We start from the raw sequence: 27,754 nt of genomic DNA, 5'->3' as shown, positions 1-27,754 counted from the left end.
ATCATTCATCATTCATTAATTCATTCATCAGGTCAGGTGGTCTACACACGAGGTTGTGTTTACATTTTAATGAGGAAGTGACGTCACAGTGATTTGAACTGAGCAAGGAGCAGCAGAGAGGGAGCTTCCAAACAACAACAACAAAACAATTCCCTCCTGGCAGACAAGTTACTTGGAGAGAGAAACCTTTTAGTTTTATCTATAGCTACATGCCCCTACTATAGCCTTTCAACCCTGTGACAGTAAGTTTGCTTAATTCAATTATAGCGTTTACCAACGAACATTAGCCATTAACAATGGCTTAGTTAGCTGGCTAGCTAGCTGTTTTTAGCTCGATAACATTGACGTTGCTAACGTTACATGACTGCTAACTAACCTAAGTTGAGCTGCTAACGTTACCGTTATTAATTATGCATCAGAGTTTATTAACCTGTTTAACGTGAGCAGCATATCGATACACGTTTATTACCTCGCTGTGGATGGAGGTCGTAGGTTAGCAGTGTTGGTGAACGTTGGTTGTTGGATAGATGATGAAAACAAAGCAGTTGGCTCGTCGATGGTTTGCCATTTGATTGATCGATTGATTGATTGAAAACTTTATTAACAGATTGCAGAATGGGTACAATACAGTACAGCTCAGACCAGATAAAGACTTTCGTCTTGTTTACATCAGGGTCCCCCATTTTCAATTCATGAATGATGTACAGTTTCTTCGTCAAATGTATATACACTCTTTTTTCTGGACTATTTTTGTATCACAAACAGTACTGTATTTGCAAAAATATGGTATGTCATAAATGTCTAGATGTAGCAGTACTGTCTATCTGTATGTTATGTATGTCCTGATGAATGTAAAATGGGGGACCTCCTGATGTAAACAAGACGAAAGTCTTTCTCTGGTCTGCATCCCCTTAACAATTGTGTGTATTGAGCTGTACTGTATTGTACCCATTCTGCAATCTGTTAATACAGTTTTCAATTAATCAATACTTACTATAATATGGGGGAGGAGGGGGGTCAAAGCGTTGTTTTTAGCTAACGCTTTGCACTTGTCAACATCATTATTTGATTGTGGACCACACTTGCAATGGAAAAATGACATTGTTTATTACTAGTGCAGATTGTAGATTGATTGATTGGAACTTTTATTAACAGATTGCAGAATGGGTACAATACAGTATGGCTCAATACAAACAATTGTTAAGGGGATGCAGACCAGAGAAAGACTTTCGCCTTGTTTACACCAGGGTCCCCCATTTTCAATTCATCATAACATATATCTCGTAACTGCTCCAGTGGAGTTGCTCAGTTGCCAATGGTGTCAGACTGTGGTTGTACTGGGCAGCTCCCAGGTATGAATGGAACTGTGTGAATGTGAAGCAGGGCGTAGCTGAAAAAGAGCATCTGTGCTCAGCGAACCTACCCTGGGTAAATAAAGGTTAAACAAACAATATATGACATACAACAAATATACAGTACTGTTTCATCAAGACATTTATGACATACCAGACATACAAATATACAGTACTGTTTCAGAAAAAGATATCATAAAAAAAAAAAACATTCGAGGGGGTTGGACATTTACCGGGGCCAGTTTCTAATTGCAGCCACCCGCAGGTGCTCTTTGAGAGCGGTTTTGAAGGAGGGTAGGCACTCACATTATTTTACGGCTGTGGGTATCATGCGAGTGATGCTGATAGTGTTATCGGTTATCAGTAAACTCACTAGTTATGAGCTTCTGTTCAAACCGTCATTACGGTAACAGGCTCAGCCAGTAGGCTGGTAAAGCTATGCCTCCTAAAGTGTGAAAACGGAAGTACCGGCTACAGGCGTTCCGGTTTCGACAAAACAATTATAGAAACGTGTGAAGTGCAGCACAATATTTCCTCGTTTAAGCCACTGCAGCGGCTTTGCCTGAAGAATTGACTACATGACCGGGACGTTCTATAGCTTGTTTGCCGACAGGATTCGGAAAAAGTTTGGTCCGTTCGGACTGGAGGCAGCTTCCAGGGGAAGTACATACACCGGAAATTCACACTTTCGATCGTAGTGCTTTACCAGTCTTTATCTCACGGATGAGATAAAACTGGGAACGAGGTTACTCAGCCAGTGACACTAGTGCTGGCAGTGATATTTGGTTATTTGGTGGTTTAATTAAATCACTCCCGCTCAAGATCACAGTGTCTCATCTGCACACAGCTAGGAGGAGAACACACCATGGAGGACCTCCACAAAATAATCCACGACGCACTACACGAGTTCCTCCAGGCTTTCATCCCCGAGGCAGATCTCAGGTGAGCGACGATGAATGCATGGACATTACAACACACACTTTTGCAAGCTTGCGGAATTGGAACAAGAGCGGAGGCATCTTCTTTATGCGAGTCGTATGCCCCCTGCATGCTTCAATGCCGCCACTGGAGAGAGAGAAATGGAAAGAGAGTCGTAAAACATGTGTTTGCAAATGCCATTGCTGGTCCCAATGAAAAGACGTCCTACATTCGATTGTGAATTCTTACTAGCATGATGGTGTTCTGTTCTACTGTTTAACACAGTGGATGGTGTTCTGTTCTACTGTTCAGCACAGTGGATATATATTAGGGGTGGGAATCACCAGAGGCCTCACGATACGATATTATCACAATACTTGAGTCACGATACGATAGTATTGCGATACTAAATATATTGCGATGTGCTGAGTATTGCGATATTAATATTGCGATTTATTACCTTTTTTCAACTGCAAAGTAACACTTTGTCAACGTGTTTTATCTAATAAAATACGGTGTTCAGTCTGTTCATCTCACTTCAATCATTTTTATTGCAGAACATGGTATTTTCTCAAGCAGACAGATGTCAACACTGTAATCTGTGTTGCATGTACCTGACAAACTGAACTGTTTGTATTACAGTCATATTCCAACTTAACTGAAGGCACACGTGTGCGTGCGTGTGTGGACTACTGTACTATTACAGGTATTGAAATGAACAATGCAACTTCCTTATACAATAAAAGAAAATAAGATTCTTGGCGTCCTTGTATTGATACAGTATCGCTAGAGATGGGTACCTTTCACATTTGAACCGGTACCTGTGAATCGATACCGGTACCCAACGGTACCTTTTTTCTGTACTTTAGTCTCAAGAAATTTAATTTACCTACCTCAGTCGTAAAAAAAAATCCAAACTTCAAATAACTACAATTTCAACTGTTTTCGGCTTGCCATTGCTCCGACTGCTTTGTTGTTGAATCAAGTCAAATCCTAGGTAAGCATATATTGTGCGTGTGAACGTTGACATAAAAAAAATATATATATATATTTTTTTCTCTGTATCTCACTTGAATCGATACTCGGTAGTACCGACGTGTTTCGGTTCGGTACCTCAAAAGTACCGAATTCGGTACCCATCCCTAAGTATCGCCACGCAAAGTATCGCGATACTATACTGTATTGATATTTCCCCCCACGACTAGTGGATGATGATCCTACATCACCAGTAACTCTCTTCTACCTCTGTTTCAGCGCGCTGGACGACGTGCTCCTCTCCTACATCACTAGTAACTCTCTGTTCTACTGTTTTAGCGCGCTGGACGACGTGCTCCTCTCCTACATCACGGCGGTGCTGGAGGACCTGGGCTCCCAGGAGAGCGTGGAGGAGAACTTTGACGTCGAGGTCTTTGTGGAAATGATGGAGGCGTACATACCTGGCTTCGCTGACATTGACAGGCAAATATATGAGCACACTTCTTTTCCACAGTGTATTATTCTCTGTTCTGGGCGGGCGGGTGGGTGATTAGAAACAAATCTTGACTTTATATCGTTCTATACTCTGCACTCGGATATTGCTATACTTTGACATTGTTGTCATATCTGTTACGTCGGTCTGTTATTCTTATTAAAAGGGAATGTAAGTGTTGGCCTTTATTTGACAGTGTCAGTCTTTGAGATGACTACTTGACTAGGGCAGGTTTTCTATTGGCTAACATTATTTGTTTGGGCTTTTTTATTTATTTATTTATTCAATTTAGATTTGTATGTTGACATTTGTGTCCAACTGTCCATTAAATCATACACATTAGTCTAGGCTCTCTTGTTCCTAGTGTTTGGAAAGAATCATTCTGACCTGTACTTTCAAATCCATCAGGATATTAATTGTGTTTTCGGGTAAACCAGACCGTCAGCTGTCATCATTATCATCCTTATAAACTGGGAAACCAGACCGTCAGCTGTCATTATCATCCTTATAAACTGGGAAACCAGACCTTCAGCTGTCATTATCATCCTTATAAACTGGGAAACCAGACCGTCAGCTGTCATTATCATCCTTATAAACTGGGAAACCAGACCTTCAGCTGTCATTATCATCCTTATAAACTGGGAAACCAGACCTTCAGCTGTCATTATCATCCTTATAAACTGGGAAACCAGACCGTCAGCTGTCATTATCATCCTTATAAACTGGGAAACCAGACCATCAGCTGTCATTATCATCCTTATAAACTGGGAAACCAGACCTTCAGCTGTCATTATCATCCTTATAAACTGGGAAACCAGACCTTCAGCTGTCATTATCATCCTTATAAACTGGGAAACCAGACCTTCAGCTGTCATTATCATCCTTATAAACTGGGAAACCAGACCTTCAGCTGTCATTATCATCCTTATAAACTGGGAAACCAGACCGTCAGCTGTCATTATCATCCTTATAAACTGGGAAACCAGACCGTCAGCTGTCATTATCATCCTTATAAACTGGGAAACCAGACCGTCAGCTGTCATTATCATCCTTATAAACTGGGAAACCAGACCTTCAGCTGTCATTATCATCCTTATAAACTGGGAAACCAGACCGTCAGCTGTCATTATCATCCTTATAAACTGGGAAACCAGACCGTCAGCTGTCATTATCATCCTTATAAACTGGGAAACCAGACCGTCAGCTGTCATTATCATCCTTATAAACTGGGAAACCAGACCGTCAGCTGTCATTATCATCCTTATAAACTGGGAAACGAGACCTTCAGCTGTCATTATCATCCTTATAAACTGGGAAACCAGACCTTCAGCTGTCATTATCATCCTTATAAACTGGGAAACCAGACCTTCAGCTGTCATTATCATCCTTATAAACTGGGAAACCAGACCTTCAGCTGTCATTATCATCCTTATAAACTGGGAAACCAGACCTTCAGCTGTCATTATCATCCTTATAAACTGGGAAACCAGACCGTCAGCTGTCATTATCATCCTTATAAACTGGGAAACCAGACCGGCAGCTGTCATTATCATCCTTATAAACTGGGAAACCAGACCGTCAGCTGTCATTATCATCCTTATAAACTGGGAAACCAGACCGTCAGCTGTCATTATCATCCTTATAAACTGGGAAACCAGACCGTCAGCTGTCATTATCATCCTTATAAACTGGGAAACCAGACCGTCAGCTGTCATTATCATCCTTATAAACTGGGAAACCAGACCGTCAGCTGTCATTATCATCCTTATAAACTGGGAAACCAGACCGTCAGCTGTCATTATCATCCTTATAAACTGGGAAACCAGACCTTCAGCTGTCATTATCATCCTTATAAACTGGGAAACCAGACCGTCAGCTGTCATTATCATCCTTATAAACTGGGAAACCAGACCGTCAGCTGTCATTATCATCCTTATAAACTGGGAAACCAGACCTTCAGCTGTCATTATCATCCTTATAAACTGGGAAACCAGACCTTCAGCTGTCATTATCATCCTTATAAACTGGGAAACCAGACCTTCAGCTGTCATTATCATCCTTATAAACTGGGAAACCAGACCGTCAGCTGTCATTATCATCCTTATAAACTGGGAAACCAGACCTTCAGCTGTCATTATCATCCTTATAAACTGGGAAACCAGACCTTCAGCTGTCATTATCATCCTTATAAACTGGGAAACCAGACCGTCAGCTGTCATTATCATCCTTATAAACTGGGAAACCAGACCGTCAGCTGTCATTATCATCCTTATAAACTGGGAAACAAGACCGTCAGCTGTCATTATCATCCTTATAAACTGGGAAACCAGACCGTCAGCTGTCATTATCATCCTTATAAACTGGGAAACCAGACCTTCAGCTGTCATTATCATCCTTATAAACTGGGAAACCAGACCTTCAGCTGTCATTATCATCCTTATAAACTGGGAAACCAGACCTTCAGCTGTCATTATCATCCTTATAAACTGGGAAACCAGACCTTCAGCTGTTATTATCATCCTTATAAACTGGGAAACCAGACCGTCAGCTGTCATTATCATCCTTATAAACTGGGAAACCAGACCGTCAGCTGTCATTATCATCCTTATAAACTGGGAAACCAGACCGTCAGCTGTCATTATCATCCTTATAAACTGGGAAACCAGACCTTCAGCTGTCATTATCATCCTTATAAACTGGGAAACCAGACCGTCAGCTGTCATTATCATCCTTATAAACTGGGAAACCAGACCGTCAGCTGTCATTATCATCCTTATAAACTGGGAAACCAGACCTTCAGCTGTCATTATCATCCTTATAAACTGGGAAACCAGACCGTCAGCTGTCATTATCATCCTTATAAACTGGGAAACCAGACCGTCAGCTGTCATTATCATCCTTATAAACTGGGAAACCAGACCTTCAGCTGTCATTATCATCCTTATAAACTGGGAAACCAGACCGTCGGCTGTCATTATCATCCTTATAAACTGGGAAACGAGACCGTCGGCTGTCATTATCATCCTTATAAACTGGGAAACCAGACCGTCAGCTGTCATTATCATCCTTATAAACTGGGAAACCAGACCTTCAGCTGTCATTATCATCCTTATAAACTGGGAAACCAGACCGTCGGCTGTCATTATCATCCTTATAAACTGGGAAACGAGACCGTCGGCTGTCATTATCATCCTTATAAACTGGGAAACCAGACCGTCAGCTGTCATTATCATCCTTATAAACTGGGAAACCAGACCTTCAGCTGTCATTATCATCCTTATAAACTGGGAAACCAGACCTTCAGCTGTCATTATCATCCTTATAAACTGGGAAACCAGACCTTCAGCTGTCATTATCATCCTTATAAACTGGGAAACCAGACCGTCAGCTGTCATTATCATCCTTATAAACTGGGAAACCAGACCGTCAGCTGTCATTATCATCCTTATAAACTGGGAAACCAGACCGTCAGCTGTCATTATCATCCTTATAAACTGGGAAACCAGACCGTGAGCTGTCATTATCATCCTTATAAACTGGGAAACCAGACCTTCAGCTGTCATTATCATCCTTATAAACTGGGAAACCAGACCTTCAGCTGTCATTATCATCCTTATAAACTGGGAAACCAGACCTTCAGCTGTCATTATCATCCTTATAAACTGGGAAACCAGACCTTCAGCTGTCATTATCATCCTTATAAACTGGGAAACCAGACCTTCAGCTGTCATTATCATCCTTATAAACTGGGAAACCAGACCTTCAGCTGTCATTATCATCCTTATAAACTGGGAAACGAGACCGTCAGCTGTCATTATCATCCTTATAAACTGGGAAACCAGACCTTCAGCTGTCATTATCATCCTTATAAACTGGGAAACCAGACCGTCAGCTGTCATTATCATCCTTATAAACTGGGAAACCAGACCTTCAGCTGTCATTATCATCCTTATAAACTGGGAAACCAGACCTTCAGCTGTCATTATCATCCTTATAAACTGGGAAACCAGACCTTCAGCTGTCATTATCATCCTTATAAACTGGGAAACCAGACCTTCAGCTGTCATTATCATCCTTATAAACTGGGAAACCAGACCGTCAGCTGTCATTATCATCCTTATAAACTGGGAAACCAGACTGTCAGCTGTCATTATCATCCTTATAAACTGGGAAACCAGACCGTCAGCTGTCATTATCATCCTTATAAACTGGGAAACCAGACCGTCAGCTGTCATTATCATCCTTATAAACTGGGAAACCAGACCTTCAGCTGTCATTATCATCCTTATAAACTGGGAAACCAGACCGTCAGCTGTCATTATCATCCTTATAAACTGGGAAACCAGACCTTCAGCTGTCATTATCATCCTTATAAACTGGGAAACCAGACCGTCAGCTGTCATTATCATCCTTATAAACTGGGAAACCAGACCTTCAGCTGTCATTATCATCCTTATAAACTGGGAAACCAGACCGTCAGCTGTCATTATCATCCTTATAAACTGGGAAACCATACCGTCGGCTGTCATTATCATCCTTATAAACTGGGAAACCAGACCGTCAGCTGTCATTATCATCCTTATAAACTGGGAAACCAGACCTTCAGCTGTCATTATCATCCTTATAAACTGGGAAACGAGACCTTCAGCTGTCATTATCATCCTTATAAACTGGGAAACCAGACCGTCAGCTGTCATTATCATCCTTATAAACTGGGAAACCAGACCGTCAGCTGTCATTATCATCCTTATAAACTGGGAAACCAGACCTTCAGCTGTCATTATCATCCTTATAAACTGGGAAACCAGACCGTCGGCTGTCATTATCATCCTTATAAACTGGGAAACCAGACCGTCAGCTGTCATTATCATCCTTATAAACTGGGAAACCAGACCTTCAGCTGTCATTATCATCCTTATAAACTGGGAAACCAGACCGTCGGCTGTCATTATCATCCTTATAAACTGGGAAACCAGACCGTCAGCTGTCATTATCATCCTTATAAACTGGGAAACCAGACCTTCAGCTGTCATTATCATCCTTATAAACTGGGAAACCAGACCGTCAGCTGTCATTATCATCCTTATAAACTGGGAAACCAGACCGTCAGCTGTCATTATCATCCTTATAAACTGGGAAACCAGACCGTCAGCTGTCATTATCATCCTTATAAACTGGGAAACCAGACCGTCAGCTGTCATTATCATCCTTATAAACTGGGAAACCAGACCGTCAGCTGTCATTATCACAGGGTTCGCACAAGGTGCTTAAAGTGTTTGATTCTCGAATTCTCGAGAAGAAAATCCTTAAACAGCCAATTTTTAACAAGGTGCTTAAAAAGTCCTTGAATTTCAAATCAACCATTCGCATTGAAGGTTTTGTTCATCCATGATAAAATTGTTCTGAATCAAGAAATAGAATTGTTTTAATTTAACTAATTGTCGGAAATTGGTTTTAAGCCATACATATTGGATCAGATTTTCTTTCTCTATAAAACAGCATTTAAAAGTCAATTGTATCCTTTTAAATGCCTGTTAAAAAAGTGCTTGGATTTCATTTAGCAATGTCTGTGGGAACCCTGTTATCATCCTTATAAACTGCAGATCCTGCCGTATGACGTTGTTCTGTTATTCTTATTACTCTATTTTCTTTCTTTTTTTCTTTTCACAGCATCAAAGTCTGTGAGATGATGTTCAGCCTGGCTTCAAAACTAGCTGCAGCGCGGAGTCGGAGCTCAGGTGATGATAATAATAATAATAATAATAATAATAATAATAATAATAATAATAATAATAATAATAATAAGGTAATGCACTTAGATTAGATTCAAATGTATTGTCATCATGCAGCACAAGTACAGTAGCACAACGAAAAGAAGTTCGCCATCCAACCACAATGTAGCAGTAAAGTGCAATAGTAATAATATACAATGTACAGGTGATTAAACTGGGTATAAAATATATAAATTAGTATTACTGAGTAATGGTGCTAATCAGATGTATCAGTTGTAGTATTAATATGTACAGTGATACAGGTATAAAGACACTATGGTATAGTAAGTCATACTGGTATTAATATGTACAGTGATACAGGTATAAAGACACTATGGTATAGTAAGTCATACTGGTATTAATATGTACAGTGATACAGGTATAAAGACACTATGGTATAGTAAGTCATACTGGTATTAATATGTACAGTGATACAGGTATAAAGACACTATGGTATAGTAAGTCATACTGGTATTAATATGTACAGTGATACAGGTATAAAGACACTATGGTATAGTAAGTCATACTGGTATTAATATGTACAGTGATACAGGTATAAAGACACTATGGTATAGTAAGTCATACTGGTATTAATATGTACAGTGATACAGGTATAAAGACACTATGGTATAGTAAGTCATACTGGTATTAATATGTACAGTGATACAGGTATAAAGACACTATGGTATAGTAAGTCATACTGGTATTAATATGTACAGTGATACAGGTATAAAGACACTATGGTATAGTAAGTCATACTGGTATTAATATGTACAGTGATACAGGTATAAAGACACTATGGTATAGTAAGTCATACTGGTATTAATATGTACAGTGATACAGGTATAAAGACACTATGGTATAGTAAGTCATACTGGTATTAATATGTACAGTGATACAGGTATAAAGACACTATGGTATAGTAAGTCATACTGGCCAGCAGTGTAACTAGTAAGAGTAAAAACTGCTCAAAACCCACCTCTTCAACTTGGCCTTCAACCCCTAACTTTCTCACTTTATATGTATATGTTGTGTCTGTCCACTATGTTTGTTAATTTGTTATCCCCCCCCCCCCCCCGTATGTAAAGCGACCTTGGTCCTCTGAAAGGCGCTATATAAAACGAAGTTATTATTATTATTATTATAGTATCTACTAGGGGTGTTTATTTGTTTATTAGCAAAGGATCCCCATTAGCTGACGCCGAGACGTCAACTAGTCTTCCTGGGGTCCCAGACAACATTAAAACATTACAACATATACATTGCAATTAAAACATAATACAATTAAAACATAGCAAGACATACCAAATAAGGAAACACAACATAGCAAGACGTACCAACCGAGGAACCACAACAACATTAACACACAAACATATTATATCTCAATATGTACATCAACGGTAACATATTGCATATCTCAGCATTGTCAATATTGGCTACATGTAAGATTTTAATTAATTTTTTAAGCTTGCTACACCTCTTATGTCACGTATGTCACTTGGAAGATAATTCCATGCCCTGATAGCCCTACAGTATATAAAACTGTTCTTTGCACACTGTTAGTATTTGCATGGGGTAGAATAATCTGCCCTCTACTTGCCCCTCTGGTAAAATGCACGTGCACATTTGAGCACTGTACGCGCTGTGTACCAGAACGAATGCAACGGTACGTTAACCACCAACGGAACGGAACGTGCGTGCAGAACTTTTTTTTGCGTGCTAACTTTTATTCAAAACTCCCAACTCCCCCCCCCCCCCCCCCCCCCTCATAGTGTGGCGAATGCACACACACACACACCAATCCTCCTCTCTCAATGCGTGAGGAGGATTGGTGCTAGATTGAGAATGGGCTGTCTCTCGGAGGTGTATTAGTAGGTATATAGAAGGATTATATGCGGGTATATTCAGACAGATATGGATATATATGCTGTAAATATAAATGTATATACAACACTATTGTACATGCTATCATACAGAGTTATATGGGTAAACTATAGTATGAGGTAGGTAGTTATGATTATTATGATTACAGTGTAGGGCCGTTGTAGGTAGTTATGAATCGAGTGCAGGCAACAGAGTTCCGAGGACGACGTCCTCGTGAACATTAGATTTACATTTATTCATTTAGCTGATGCTTTTATCCAAAGCAAAAGTCAGCAGGAAGGGCACAACTCTTATCAGCTGAGTAACCATGTTCATCAAAGTGTTCAAACTTGAGTGCTCCAGTGTCGAGTGCATGTTAGTATATTAGGAAGAGTGTATGACGGTAGAGGACAGTAAGAAGGTTGGTAATTAAAAAAAAATTGTAGAAGTGTCTTCCGTCGACGGCGGAAGATTGGCGTTCCCTTCGCTGCGCGATATGGCAGGTCGAGGGCCTTGAAGCAGATTGGTGCAGCGATGGGGAGCCAGTGCAGGTCCCTGAGAAGTGGGGTGACATGGGCTGACTTAGTAGGTAGGTTGGGGAGCATTGCAGTAGTCGAGGCGAGAGATGACTGTCGATTGGACGAGGAGTTTATTTTGTCAGGAAGAGGCGGATTAATGTTTACAAGGAGCCGTTGGATGGATCTCGTGGATCTCATGACCTGTCTCGTCAACAACGGCGCTCATTCAGTGGAGTCAGGGGCCTGATATCCAGGGTTTACTGATGTTATTCCTGCATGTTCTCTGGTGCAGAAGAAGACACTGAGCCCAAGGCACCGAGGGCAGACGAGCTTCTGGTGAAAGCCCCGCCTCCCGTACCTCCACCGGAGAGAGAGGCGCAGTGCCTCAATCCACAGGCAGAGGGCGCCACCGCCAAGGTATTCAACTCAAATCTCCCCATCAGCTCATTTCAGCCCACGGACCGTTTCAGTGCTTTTCAAGTATGATTATTACATGCTTTTTTATTTTTTTTACACCGGCTGTTTATTTATTTGTTTAACCTTTTATTCAACCAGGCGGGTCAGTTAAGAACAAATAGTTATTTACAATGACGGCCTGGCGAGAGGACAAAAGGGCCTCTTGAAGGGTGATGGGGAAAGGGGACAAAAAATATTTAATAAAAGTGAGCGGCTCTGGTGTAACAGGGAGGTGTAGTTTGACGTCACTTTAGTTTCCCGCGAGGTCCACCTATGTAGGGATTTATCATTGGGAAAATGTATTATCGGCTACGGTAATAATTCTGCCTCATGAACATTGGCAAGCTTTCCATTTTTACACAAAATGAGTTCCCTTCTATCACTAACATTATTGTATAAGCATTTTTGGTTGAAATAAAATTATACATAATAATTTTTTACGATTAATTGCGAATTGTTTCATGTTGAGCTATAGCTTGTGGATGAATACACACAGAAAGGTACACCATGCCGATGTTCATGCTTTATTTGTTTTAAACGAGACAATTTAGAGATGTGTCCATTGAAAATACATTGCAATTTCAAGCGAGGTGGACCGGCCGGAAACAACAATGACGTAACCACTACACCTCCCTATAGACCAGGAAGTAACCACTACACCTCCCTATAGACCAGGAAGTAACCACTACACCTCCCTATAGACCAGGAAGTAACCACTACACCTCCCTATAGACCAGGAAGTAACCACTACACCCATAGATATATATAGAACACTAGATAGCTTACCCGCGCTGCCGGCCAATGGAGAGCGACGTCACTGAACCGCCGCCATCTTACCCCAGTCAGCCTTGAGTGAGAGTGAGTGAGCTGCACAGACAAAAATACTCATAACTCGCTGAAATATTGACGGATTTACAAACGGTTTGGTTTATTACAAGCATTATTAACGTGGCTATGATTCAGCGGTTTGTTAAAAAAAACATCTTTAAATTTTTTTTTTTATAAGTATGCAGTATCATAACTACATCTTTGATGTTTATAGCAAACCACAACCGTTTGTAAATCCGTCAATATTTCAGCGAGTTATGAGTATTTTTGTCTGTGCAGCTCACTCACTCTCACTCAAGGCTGACTGGGGCAAGATGGCGGCGGTTCAGTGACGCTGGTGACTCCGCCTTAAGCTATCTAGTGTTCTATAGATATCTATGACTACACCTCCCTATAGACCAGGAAGTAACCACTACACCTCCCTATAGACCAGGAAGTAACCACTACACCTCCCTATAGACCAGGAAGTAACCACTACACCTCCCTGTAGACCAGGAAGTAACCACTACACCTCCCTATAGACCAGGAAGTAACCACTACACCTCCTTATAGACCAGGAAGTAACCACTACGCCTCCCTATAGACCAGGAAGTAACCACTACACCTCCCTATAGACCAGGAAGTAACCACTACACCTCCCTATAGCAACATTAACCTTATCTTAGATTTAAGGAGGGGCTGAGTATCGGGGGTGTAAAGTACTTGAGTAATTGTACTTTGTTACAATACTTAAGTACTGTTTTTGGGGATTTGTACTTCACTCGAGTATTATTAGGTTTCTATACTTGTACTTTTACTCAATTACATTTCAGAGGAAAAAAACATACTTTTTCTCCTTACATTTAAAATGCAGACCTTCAAAGTACAAATCTCGCAGGTCCAACAAATTGAATTAGTATGTTTGTTTCTAACGTTAATGTTATTAACCCTGCGGCCGCACTTTATTTAAAAACAGCCAATCAAATCCTCAGATGGGGCTGTAACTTGTTGAAACCCTGATTCTGAACCCTTTGCTGGTCCAGGTCCCGGTGCAGGTCCCGGTGTGGGAGCAGCGGGAGCGCCACCTGCTGGAGATGTTCCCCCAGTGCGGCCTCTCGGAGGCCCGCAGCGCCCTGTCCATCGCCAAGGGGGACATGGAGGAGGCGGTGCGGCTCATCGTGGAGGGAGACGTCCAGCTCAGCCCCTCCCCGCTCAACGTGAGTCCCTAACCCTAACCCCCGCTCAACATGAGTTCCTAACCCCGCTCAACGTGAGTCCCTAACCCTAACCCCGCTCAACGTGAGTCCCTAACCCTAACCCCGCTCAACGTGAGTCCCTAACCCTAACCCCGCTGCCGGGTAATATAAATCTTGACAGCCATCGTGGCCGGTAAAAGAATATATATATATATATATATATAATGTGGCAAGTGAATATGCATTAGTGTGTGGACTTAATGAATGCATAGACTACTGCCACCCTGTCCTGTAACGAGAGAGTGCGAGTGCATTTTCTGGCCTTCTGGTGACACACGATTGCAAATGTAACAACAATCACACAAAGCCCTACAGTATTGGTGAAACAGACGTCCCTTTTATATGAAATTCCCCACGGTACTAACATTAACAATGAAGAAGAACATGAGGAAAACCTTGAGGCAGTACCAGCTGAAAGAACAACAACTTTCAGCGAGGCAGCGAGTATGAAGTACACAGGACGAGCTACACTATGTTAACGTGATAATTAGGTTAACGTCGGGTAACGTAAGGTTGGCAGTAACATGAGATTGTCCGGAGGAGTCGTTGGTAGCGTAGAGAACAGATGGCTGCACTAGAGAACAAACAGTGCAGTCAGTCAGAGTACCACTGGTCCAGAGTATTTAAACTCGACGGCTGCACTAGAGAACAGCAGCAGTGGTTGCGTTGCTGAAATCTCAGCTTCAGTTCATCTGTATTATCCCAGAAGGGAAACTTGACTTGCAGTCTGGGGCACGAGATAAAAACAGTAAAGCAGGGGTCCCCAAACTTTTTCCTGTGAGGGCCACATAACTTTTCCCTTCTCTGGTGGGGGCCGGGGTCAGTTTGTAACAGAAAAAGTGTGACGATCGCAGGGGTGTCTAAACGTAAACATTTATTGTTTTCCAGAAAGCCACACATAACCAAATATTAATAACCCTTTCTGGGATCTTCACAGAAAAAAAAGTCAGGAAATAAATAATAACACTATTAATGAAATAAATAACACTATTTATGAAATAAAAATACAGTACCTACAGACCACCTAGCTCTAGCTCTGTACTATTTAAAAGCACAGTGCAGGACACACTCAAAAGGTTATCGCACCTCAGAGATGGCAGTGGACATGTATGACAGGACAAAGGCCATATGTAATGGCCTTGGGATTGAGGAACATACTACCAGCCAAAGGAGGAAGCAGAAAAGGATGGACGAGTATGTAGTTGAGTCATCTTGTGGCACAAGCTCAGACCTCAGCTCAGGAGATCAGCTGAGACTGGTCTATCCAGTCCTCGACAGAATGCTGCAAGAGCTTGAGAGCAGGTTCGCATGAGTTGGATAACAACTTATGAGAGGCATACAGGCATGTTATCCAGCCTCAGACCAGTTTCTCTCAGTGGAATTGCTGCAACCCCTCGCCACACATTACAATATCCAACTACTGCCAGAGGAGATCACAGTTGCAAAGTGTTTCCTGGCCAGGACAGGCAGAGATGCACTCCCTACTATCCAAAGTGTCTTTTCCCTCCTGGATGATAATAATAATAATAATGCATTTTATTTATAAGGCGCCTTTCAGGACACTAAAAAGAAAAGTCCACAAATCGGTGAATGAAAAAATTATAGGATCAAATGAAAACTACTACTTACTAAAAATGGATGTTTAAAAGTACTAAAAACCAACAAAAAATATCAAACACTAACAAACACTCTAGGGGGCTGGGCCAAATGTGGAGGCGGGCCGGATCCGGCCCACGGGCCGTAGTTTGGGGACCACTGATCTAAAGGGTTCATTTACATGTACAAATTGAGCAGGGTTATTATTGCACAGGCAACGATATTTAAAGTGTTAAATTACATGTACAAATTGAGCAGGGTTATTGCACAGGGAACAAAGGGGTTTTCACTCCCATGGCACTTAAGCCAGGGTACTATTATGGTATACTATTATACTAGTATTATTAATTTATGACCCGAGGGTAGAGTCTCAAACTCTCAAAAAAAGTGAAGGGTTCTAAACTGTCCATGTTGGCCTGTGGGCTGTGGGACACCGATCGCCTTACAACAGTGCGCTGAGGTGGATTTTAATCTCTTAATGTTCAGGTTACCGTACCAAGCAATCGTGGAAAGAAATCAAAGAAACGGATTCAATATTACAACTTGTAAAAACATTGACATCATTTCCCTATTGTTACAAACTAGAGCAAAGCCTAGGGGTGTGTCGTTTTTGTAATCCAAGCTAACATTTGAAGTGTGGTATTATTGAGGGGAAAAGATGAGGAAACGGAATAAACCGTCAGAAGAGATGGAAGTAACGGCAGGGTTAGCTCACCGTATCGTGTGGCACGGGGATACCCAGCCGCGGGCGAGAGGCTTCCCGGGTGGCAGTCTGTACCGGCGTACAGTTCTGGTTGGTCCGGTGACGGAACCAATAACAGGTTTTGTAAATAAACAAAGTTGATGGGTTTTATCGGAATAGATATCCGTCTCGGGGTGAAGTCCTCCCATGTGCCGAGGCTCCCTCCCCTCCCCACTTCCTCCTTCCACCGCGTGCCACACACCTCTGTGTCCGTCGGAAACACCAGCGGATATTTCTTTTTATCCGTGGTCGGTTCTGGCTTCCAGAGTACACACACACACACACACACGCACACACTGACACTCATTCCCACACAGTTAGCAATCGGTGCTTAACTCATGTATATTTGTCTCCATGAAAACCAGCATATACTGTACAAAAGATGACTCTTAACACATTGGGTGCCACGCAGTATGCCCATCTTTACCACTCTCTGCCAGTGCTGTAAGCCTATGGAGTGGCTCACCTTCTTTGCAGGGCTATAACTTTTTAAATATTATAGCTATATCGACGTTACTATGGCCCATTCAACATCGGGTATCTATCGTTCCGGATGTGGGAACGTTATGTTTCCATTCATACATTGTCGTGTTAGTACCGTCGAGAATATAAGTATGTTTTTAGACTGTATAGCAGTAATTTCTAGAACGCACGCTATAGGCCCTGACGCGTATTATACATTATCGATTGGCGTTTCGTCCCTATACACGCTATATTACAATTTTCAAATGCATATGATCGCTATACATTATGCTCCATCATGCGTGAAGGAAAGGGGGGGGGGGGGGTCGTTTATGATTCCTTGATTGTCACTAACGGCTTTCTTTAGTAAGACACCATATGTTGATCAGAAAGATTGCAATGAAATAAATGGACAATCGAGCTGGAAATAACGTTAGATGCGTCTGGAGAAAATGAAATTCCAATTATTTGACTTCGATCTGCTAGATCCATTTTCCGCTTGTATGACGCAATAAACGCCGAAAGCAAATTGATTCTTGCGTCTCGAAAGCGATCCCATGCACTCGAGGTGTGTATATTGATCCACGTTACAAGATATCTCTGGCGGAGCTTTTTCCCAGATGCACCGAGCGCCACTTCCGGGTTAGAGTGTAACTCGCCCGAAATCCACCAGGCGGTCGGTATTGAGGCATTGCAATATCAGACAGGGTCCAGCTGGCTCCCGGAGGCTTCCTGGATGAATTATGATAGCGAATAAAAGGAATAACGATCATAACAACGAGTTTACTTGTTGTTGGCACTCAACACATGGCGGCCAATAACGAGTATACTCGTTATTGGCAATTAATGTGTTAACTATTACTGTTCCTCTGACTCCTAACAATAATATTAATCAATTTCCCATTTGTTTAAAAACAACAATACATACATACATACATACATACATACATACATACATACATACATACATACATACATACATACATACATACATACATACATACATACATACACAGTAGGGGTGTAAAGGTACACGTATCCGTACCGAACCATTTCAGTATTGGACCTTAGGTTCAGTACGGCTGTGTACCGAACGAATACAACGGCATGTTAACTCAATCCCAGCCAACAACGTTTATATACGTGTCTGGCCAACAACCGTTGAACGCCAACCATGTATATATACGTTATTTGATAATTTGTCCTTTTTTTCCGATATTTTTACTCATTATGTTGTGGCGGGTAATGCCGTGGACCAAATGGACATCGGATGTACCAGATGGCGATCAAACAATTGGAATATTATTTTTGGAATACGCCCGATCACAGGTAAGAACTATCTGACGTAAATTTTAGCTTGATCGTGCAATGCTTTTATACCGATCGGGCTGATAAGCGTTTTTAGTGTTCAATACGAATACCGTTACTGCCAATCAAATAATCAGAAATGCCCCCCCCCCCCTTTTCATGCATTCATGATGGAACATAATACCTATGATATAGATTTGATTTGGGAATAATAGCGTGTGTACATGCAAGAAACGGCAACGTTTATAGTAGAATTGACGTATAAGCCTATTACTCAGCCTTTCGGTAATTACCCCAGACCACGCTATAACGATACTTATATTCACCACGGTATAACACGGGAACGTATGGATGGAAAAATGTATTCTTTTTCACATATTGAACAATAGATAGGTGATGTCAAATGGGCCATAGTATTGTATCCATATAGCTATAATATAGTTATAGCTCTACAAACAAGGTGACGCACTCCTATCTTTTAAAGCGTGGCCGTGCTAGAACGGGGCCCGACTAATTCCCGGCGGTCAATGAGTTAACCACTAACGATCTAATCTTTCACAATCTAATATAATTTATTTTCTTCTTTTTTTAACGAGTCAATTATTAATTTCAATATAGAATATTTGTTGACGGCCCTACAAGTACAATTAGTTACTGCACACTACATCACCCCTGAGTGGAACGTGGAAAGCCAAACTTTCCCCCACTGTACCGAAAACCCGTACCGAACCTTGACTTTAAAACCGAGGTACGTACCGTACCGTGGTTTTTGTGTACCGTACGGTTACACCCCTAATGTCCAGTGACATCAACGCCACTGGTCTACATTTCCATTTCCATGGTCTCTAAAGTCATTCACTCCTCAGGGGCTCTGCTTTTAGCCGGAGGGACGACAGCGGACTCCTTCCATAACCCAGGAACACGCTGCTGCTCCAGAGACATCCTAACTATATATAACAGAACTCCTCACAGAGCTGTTCTGAACACCGCCTTCCTGTGATACAATCTGGCCCTTTTCTTTTGTTATTGCTCTGAAATAATACTGCCTCATCGTCATGAGCATCCGATATCGGGTTTGATAAACGGCAGGGCGAGCGGTCTCTTTGCAGCACTCTCTTTCCCTCTCGTCTGCAGAGTCGTCATGGGTGTTGAATCTTAAATAAAGACCATTTAGTGCTTCAGCTAGATCTTTGTTGCTATCATAGCCTGCGATGCTAACCGCCTTGTTTTTTATTATCCTGTCCCACACAACACACAAATTACAGAAAAGGCACTGTACAATTAAGGAAAAAAACAAGAGACAAGGTGCAATATCAAAGAGACAATACATTTTATGAAAAGTCCAGAGTAGCAGCAAAGGTGGCAGGCTAGCTCTGGTCAAAGGCCAGGGGGAAAAGAGGTGCGTTTTGAGCAGTGATTTAAAAGCCTCTCTAGGCTCTGGGGAGATCTTATGTGGGGGGGGGGGGGGGGGGCTGTTCCAGAGCCGAGGGGCAGCGAAGGCGCCGTCCCCCCTGGTGTTGAGCCTGGTCCTGGGCTCCTCCTCCAGCAGCTCTGTCTCCCCTGGTGTTGAGCCTGGTCCTGGGCTCCTCCTCCAGCAGCAGCTCTGTCCCCCCTGGTGTTGAGCCTGGTCCTGGGCTCCTCCTCCAGCAGCAGCTCTGTCCCCCCTGGTGTTGAGCCTGGTCCTGGGCTCCTCCTCCAGCAGCTCTGTCTCCCCTGGTGTTGAGCCTGGTCCTGGGCTCCTCCTCCTCCAGCAGCAGCTCTGTCTCCCCTGGTGTTGAGCCTGGTCCTGGGCTCCTCCTCCAGCAGCAGCTCTGTCTCCCCTGGTGTTGAGCCTGGTCCTGGGCTCCTCCTCCTCCAGCAGCTCTGTCTCCCCTGGTGTTGAGCCTGGTCCTGGGCTCCTCCTCCAGCAGCAGCTCTGTCCCCCCTGGTGTTGAGCCTGGTCCTGGGCTCCTCCTCCAGCAGCAGCTCTGTCTCCCCTGGTGTTGAGCCTGGTCCTGGGCTCCTCCTCCAGCAGCAGCTCTGTCCCCCCTGGTGTTGAGCCTGGTCCTGGGCTCCTCCTCCAGCAGCAGCTCTGTCTCCCCTGGTGTTGAGCCTGGTCCTGGGCACCTCCCGCAGCAGCTCTGTCTCCCCTGGTGTTGAGCCTGGTCCTGGGCTCCTCCTCCAGCAGCAGCTCTGTCCCCCCTGGTGTTGAGCCTGGTCCTGGGCACCTCCCGCAGCAGCTGGTCAGCAGACCTTAGGCTTAAGACACTTAACTTAACCCCTAACTGCTCCCGATGAGCAGGTTGGCACCTTGCATGGTTGCCTCCACCATCTGTGAGTTAATGGGTGTATATGAGACATAAGTTGTAAATATAATATATAATATCTCAGTCGGACGCCTCCTCGTTTCCTCACCTTAGAGGCGTCCCGTCCCGTTCATCACAAGTCTTTTGTCTAGAGATCTCCTCTTTTAAATCTTGAATAAAAAGTGGATCCATATGCGTGTTGTCCACACCGTTTTGGGTTGTCGTGTTGCATTAAGAACTCCTGAGAATGTTGTCTGGTGCCGGGTTGGAAGCTGTGGACATGATGGGAGACATAAAGTGGATAGTATACAGTAGTTCAAGTTTCAAGTTTCTTTAATAGTTGTCATACAGAAGTACAGAATACTTTTATACAAAATGCTTCTTACTGTTACGCTCCAGAGACTGTGCTAGACAAGATAGTATCAAATAACATAGTATAGCATGTAAATTAGAAGTAGAAAATGAGGTCACAGTGTTCAGTATAGACATATGTACAATGTTCGATGCAGAATAGACGTAACTGAGTTACCATATAATATACAATACTATGCAGTGTACTAATGTACAATACTATATAGTGCAAAGCAGAAATGGGATGAGGTACAATTTAGGTACAATTTACAGTAAGGTGTACGAGTTGTAGTGCAATCCTTCATCAATAAATATAAAGTGTGGGGAGTGGGTGCTACGGTGTGTTTGTTTAAAGTGAGTGTGCTATAAAGTGTGTGGAGTGGGTGCTACGTAAAGTACTGTACATGCATGTTGTGACTGCTTACATAAACATCTAAGGTCCATTATGCACAAAAAACACTGCAAAACGTAATATGAAAGATTGTGATTTAATGTTCTGTGCCTTATCTTGACTTTGTCTATTTTATGCCTGTACTTTATGCCTGTACTTTATGCCTGCACTTTATGCCTGCACTTTGTCTGCACTTTATGCACAATTCTGTGCTCATTTTATGCCTTTTTTCTATGTCTTTTTTACTGCTGTGAAGCACTTTGAGCTGCAATTCCTGTATAAAAGGTGCTCTACAAATAAAGTGTTGTGGGATCGCAAGAAAGGATGAAACGGGAGACGGTAGTCGAGTCTTTCCTTTACTTCCCAACATAAATTACATACATCAAAACAGAGTGCAGAGGCGTTTAACGTTACTACTTCAAAGTGACAGCAGCCAGCTGACAGCTGACAGGTGACCTAATATACGTCACCAAATACCCACACCGTTCCCAGAATCCCCAGGCTTAAAGGAGCATTCCTCTGCTCCTCAAGTCCAGTGAATGTCTGCACCAATTGTGCGTGATAAGTGTCACCACAGTGTATTATTATAAAAAATAAAATTGCTTCAATCCTTGATAATGAGGATATAAAAAAAAACATTAAATTAGTCCACAACAAGGGCGGCTAGGTGATGTAGTGGGCAAGGCACTCGCCACCAATGCAGGAGACGCTGGGTTCGAGCCCAGCTCTCCGCATTGCCATCAGCTTGGTTGGTCGTTCATACTAACACAATTGGCAGTGTTAGGGGTGGGAAAGCTGATGGGTGGGGATCGTACGTTGTGGACAGCGACTCCTACAGGTCGGTTGGTGCGCCTGCGCAGCAGAATCAGGAAGCGACGGGGGCAGCGTGCCCTCCAAACGCAGACCCCCGCCGCTGAGAGATCGCGCTGTGCAGGTGAAAAGATGCGACGGCTGCTTCCTCGAGTACCGGAGGGGACACGTGATGCAAGGCTTCGTCCACATGGCAGCCGGCTTGTGGGAGGCATGGCCTAACAGCGTTCGAGACAGGGGAGGGTAGAATTGGACGATACGAAATTGGGATGGGAGAAAAAAAGTATAAAAAAAAAAATCCACAAAAATGTTTTACTACTCGTCAACTAAGAATTTCTGTAGTCGAAACTTTGTGATAGTGAAAGGGTTCAGAGGTTTTGCATTCTAGTCTAGTGGTTCACTGTTCCCAGTGACCAGACCCGTCTCTCCTGTCGTCCAGTAACCCGTCTGGTCCTGCCGTCTCCTCAGGTCAGCCACGGGAAGCCCACGTCCGCGCAGGGAGACCAGAGGCTGAAGGAGAGCATCCTGGAGAAGTAAGGCCCAGTTGTCCCGTCTGTAGGGAGGTCGAGTGTTTCTTTTTCTGCCGTCACCCAAAATATTTTGTGGTCGAGTCGATATTTATTTGGAATTGTTCCACCTCTGTGAGATGGTCTACACACGGAGTTCGCACAAGGTCCTTGAAGTGCTTAAAGTGCTTGATTTTTGACACAAAAAATTTCAAGGCCTGGAATTCCTTGAAAACAGCTACATCTTTTGTCCTTGGAATTCAAATCAGCCATTCGCATTGAAAGTTTTGTTCATCCATGATAAAGAATCAAGAAATAGTTTTTTTTTTTTTTTTTTTTTTTTAAGGTGTAATCTGGCGTTGTGGACAGCCACGCCTACAGGTCAGGTCTGGGCGCCTGCTCGGCGAAAGGCAGGAAGTGGTGAAGGCAGCGTGACCTCCCACGCGTTACGCTTCACCAATGAGAGTCCTCGCTGCCAGGTGAAAAGAGAGCCACTGGCTGTCTCCACATGTGTCGGAGGAAGCATGTGGTGGACTTCAGGGTTCCCTTGTACCGACCAGTAGGGGGAACATGCGCACAACGACCAGGTAGGGGAGGGGGGGAATTGGCATAACGACTAAATTGGGATGGGAGGAAAAGAGGATTAAAAAAAATGAATAACTCAAAAGTCCCAAACGGAAAGAATAATCAGATTACACAGGGTTGTAGTCGAGACTCGGGGCAACATTTGGATGCAAAAACCTTGTTAAGGAGAGTAGCTGTTGAATTTAAAACATGCAATGCCATGATAAGGATGATAATTCATATTTATCACATGTTAGTGAACAGAGAGGATAATTAATATTTATGACTGTTCTTCCTAGGGATGGGCATTTTAAAGAAAAATCCAGATCGATTGATCACATGCTATACTCGATTTTTTTAACAAAAAAAATATAAATATTAGAATATTTTTATTTTTTTTACTTATTTTTGTTCAGTCACGTATATATGTTTAAGGAAACCAACAAACAGGTATAATCTTACACATACATGTGAAAAGATATGTATAAAAAAAATAAAAAATTCATAAAAATGTATAATTGATATTTTTTTTTTTTGATTTTTCTCATAGCTACGAGTACTCACGCCCATCCCTACAGATACATGCATGTGGACAGAGAGGATGATAATTCATATTTATGACTGTTCTTCCTGCAGGTACATGCATGTGGACAGAGAGCAAGATAAGACGACACACAGGCCGGCTCCGCCCAAAGACGTAAGTTCCTGTACAGTCTCTCTCCATCGATATCTCAGAATCTTAACTCGTAAAGTATTTCATACAAATAAAAAAAAATATATGTACAATTCGGCAGGCTCCAAAGAAGCTTGTTAGGTACCATGGCAACCAGGTGGTAACGACCAAAGGGGAGCGATACCAGCTTGTGAAGAAAGAGGAGACGGAGGATATGAAGAAGACGTACGTCAGCCTCAAGCCTGCGAGGAAATACAGATTCCATTGATGTACAGTAAAGAGCAAGCTGTTGACATTTAACGTTTACATTTTATTTTTAGCCGTGTGTGATTATTTTTTATTTATTCATCTGGTTTGGCCTGGATTTTTTTCAGTGACTTTTCCTAGTAGTGCTGTGTAGTCTGATTTTTGATGATTTATGATATTTCTTTTATTGATTGGTTCATTTTGAGACAGCCAGACTCATTTCAGGGAACTCTGAACTACTCGAGTTTTCTGATTGGAAGATGAGAGGGAGAGCTTACCAGTACATACCATTGGTAACTCGTTACGTACCAAACTTAAAATCGATTAATAGTAATGAACACAAATAAGGGTATTTATGTTGTCTGGTCATATCAGTGGCTTTATTTTAAATACTTGTAACCATTTTCTGCCTTGGTTCAAAACATCTCTATTGCATTATACTATTGACATCATTGTTTCTTTGCTCCTAGGTTCTGCCTATTTTGTGTGCAATTTTGGTGGCAATGTTGTATGGTATTTATTTTAGACAACAAAACATATACAGATTATTACATCACATATTTGCTTTTGTCAAGGATAGGAACCAAAAGGCGCAATGACTTATTTACATCGTTGTCCTTGAATGTTGACTGTTGTATGTACTGTTGTTGTATGACTGTTGTTATTTGCGTTAATTTACAACCGTGTTATAAACTTTTAACAAATCGACATGCAATAACTGTTGTAAACTTTTTTAACAGATCTACATCAAAAAATCGTGTTGTAAACTTTTAACAAATCTACATGCAACCGTGTTGTAAACTATTTTAACAAATCTACATGCAACCGTATTTTAAACTTTTAACAATGTTCTACAGCAGGCCTGACATTGCACTGACCTCTTTTCATCAGTTTTTTCTCCAATCGTTTATTATTTTTTCTTTTTACATCTGTTCTAATTCTCTTTCGCTGTTGATATAACTATTATGGAGTAAGGCAGAGAGGAATAACTGTATTTTCATTGTTGTAATATATGTTCCATTTATGTTTCTGCCTATTCACTGGTGCTGTGAATGTTCTTCTGGACATTGCAGCAATTATAAACTCCTTTCAGCTCCACTAATTAATACATTTTCGGACTAAGGTTGTCCCCTTTTTAACCATTTCACTGCCACACTACCAAAAGGTTAACCCTTTCACTGCGACAATACACAGGTTAACCCTTTCACTGCCACACAACAGCAGGTATACCATCGCTAGTGTGATAGTAAAGGGTTAACCTTCTGTAGTGTGGCAGTGAAAGGGTTCAAATGTAAAATATTAGAATATATGCTGCTTGGTGAAGGCTTCCCCTTCATTTCAAATCGGACAAGTTCAATAAAATAGCATTTTCTTTATTTGTGTGTGTATATATATATATATATATATATATATATATAATAGATGTCTAGATTTGACAGATGTTAGATGTTCCCAAGGCTTTTTTTCTTTGAGACAGGTGCATTTGGGCGCTACAGGGTCTATTTAAATAATAAATAAAACAGTCCCCCGTCAAGTTTAGTTCATCTCGTCTATGTTCTCAGTGGATTTTGTATAATACTAAACCAGCATTATTGCATTGTTTGTGATTTTTAATTATTATACAAAATTATAATTAAGAAATTAGGATGAACCGGCATCTGGTATGGTATTTTTATGAGATATTTATAGACATTTGGCAGCCATTGTGTCTGTATTATGATGTTACTGTAAAGCATTCTGGTTTGAAACTCATCTCAAAATCCGACCTACACCTTGCTTTAAAATACTTTGTGTGCCCCACATGATTTATAATAAATAAAAAGTTTTCTAGATGACTGTCTCGTTTATTTATTCAAGCCATATTGTCCGATTGAAGACACGAATTGAAGAGCAGACCATTTAAAACCTTTTATTTCAAAGCTACGTGCACAAGAAATGAACACAATCTCTCAGCAGTGCACCAGAAACTCTGCAAACAAATTTCAGGAGCATGAAAACCTATATGGAAAGAAAAAAAGATGAACGGGTGCCCATCAATGAGACATGCAGGTTTTCACAAAACCCCTTTAAAGCTGAATAGATCCTGAAATAAAAATCCATATTTTTTTTTAAGACACGCTGTGCCAAGTGTGCCATGCTATCGTAGAGCAAGGCACGTATAGTACTGTCGAGGTGTAGCGCAACACGAGGGAAAAATTAAACCTCAATTGAGTTAATTATTTTCCTCAAGAGGAACTCGTGCTTCTCCATCAACTCGAATGTGTACATTCTAAAGAGAAATATCCACATAAATACAATATACAGGCCTACTTCCAACTAAATAGTAAACGTCTATTCCATTTTGAATAGAAAATCCCATTAACGTCTGGGAAACTTGCCCAGAGGATGTAAAAACTCTTTGCTAGTAAGCGCCATCATTATTACTTTCTATACCTAGTTCCAGGACATCACATCAAGTTAAACTCTTCATCCAGTGTCACAGTGCAGCCAAACATCTGTCTTAAGTATTGTGACTCTTGTTTAATGGTTAGTAGTACAGTTGTTTTGGCACATGTGTCACAAGTATGTGCATTTCATCTCTCCTCTCCCATGATGCTCCATACTTTATGAACCGTTTCAAAGCACTTAAAAATGGCACAAATACCAACCGTCCTTCAACAGCAATAAAACAATGATAACCTACTCAATATTGCAAAAGTGCCATTTACCGCCTCAACGTTCCGGAATACTCCTCCGTTGACCCCCGCCTCAACATTCCGGAATACTCACCCTCTGTTGGCCCCCCCGCCAGCCCACCTCGTCAACATTATTAATGAGTTCACTTTGAAACTCACTTCACTATAAATCCTATATTTCTTCAAGGTTTTAAGACTTATAGTTGACCAAATAAACTATTGAACCTTATTGCCGACATTTAGATCATTCTTTTTTATATAGTATCTTCCAGAGGTGAGACCAAGGTATTGTTTAGCAAGTCCCAAGTAAGTTTGAAACTTTGTGTTTCGAGTCCTAAAGTGTTTTTTTTTTTTTTCAAATGTAATGCCAATTTTAAAACCAACAGAGTAACAGCTATTGGTATATAAAATGTAGATGATTCTGCACACAACTCCCTTCTCTGCTCGTGCAACGCGATTGACTGATTGGTCCAAAGTGGAACTGTAATCGGGGAAATTAAGTTAATTCGCTTTGCACTTTTTATCTTTTTTTTTTAAATATTTATTTATTTTACATCTTGGGCTTGGGGAGAGTATCAAGTCTCAGTCATAAGGCTCAAGTCCTAGAGAGTCACGAGTCATTGGAGTTGCAAGTAGAGTTGCAAATCTTGTGATTTTATAGAGGTCGACCGATTAAAATGAAGGACATTTTACAAACGTATCATTTGTATGCAGTTTGTTACAGATTAGCCATCTT

General features: G+C 41.7%; 1 protein-coding gene across 1 annotated transcript; it reads left to right on the top strand.

Annotated features, from left to right (window-relative positions):
• The first annotated feature begins 106 nt into the window (after positions 1 to 106).
• On the top strand, positions 107 to 26,136 carry cuedc2 (CUE domain containing 2). The gene is made up of 9 exons (XM_084321441.1): positions 107 to 242; positions 2,200 to 2,294; positions 3,585 to 3,728; positions 9,409 to 9,476; positions 12,183 to 12,307; positions 14,197 to 14,370; positions 22,823 to 22,887; positions 24,061 to 24,121; positions 24,219 to 26,136. Exons 2-9 carry the CDS (start codon positions 2,218 to 2,220, stop codon positions 24,363 to 24,365), a joined length of 861 nt encoding a protein of 286 aa, XP_084177567.1. The 5' UTR covers positions 107 to 242; positions 2,200 to 2,217; the 3' UTR covers positions 24,366 to 26,136.
• Positions 26,137 to 27,754: the final 1,618 nt, after the last annotated feature.

The sequence above is a fragment of the Notolepis coatsorum genome (genome assembly GCF_963971535.1).
Source record: "Notolepis coatsorum genome assembly, chromosome: 9".
NCBI classification, from domain to species: Eukaryota; Metazoa; Chordata; class Actinopteri; order Aulopiformes; family Paralepididae; genus Notolepis; species Notolepis coatsorum.
This window is presented reverse-complemented; position numbering and strand designations above follow the sequence as displayed.

Excerpts from the sequence above, each read along its gene's own strand:
- cuedc2 (XM_084321441.1), top strand. The coding sequence starts at position 2,218 with ATGGAGGACCTCCACAAAATAATCCACGACGCACTACACGAGTTCCTC. Across the intron at positions 22,888-24,060 it reads AAGGAGAGCATCCTGGAGAA|GTACATGCATGTGGACAGAG; the intron begins GTAAGGCCCAGT and ends TTCTTCCTGCAG. Across the intron at positions 24,122-24,218 it reads GGCCGGCTCCGCCCAAAGAC|GCTCCAAAGAAGCTTGTTAG; the intron begins GTAAGTTCCTGT and ends ACAATTCGGCAG.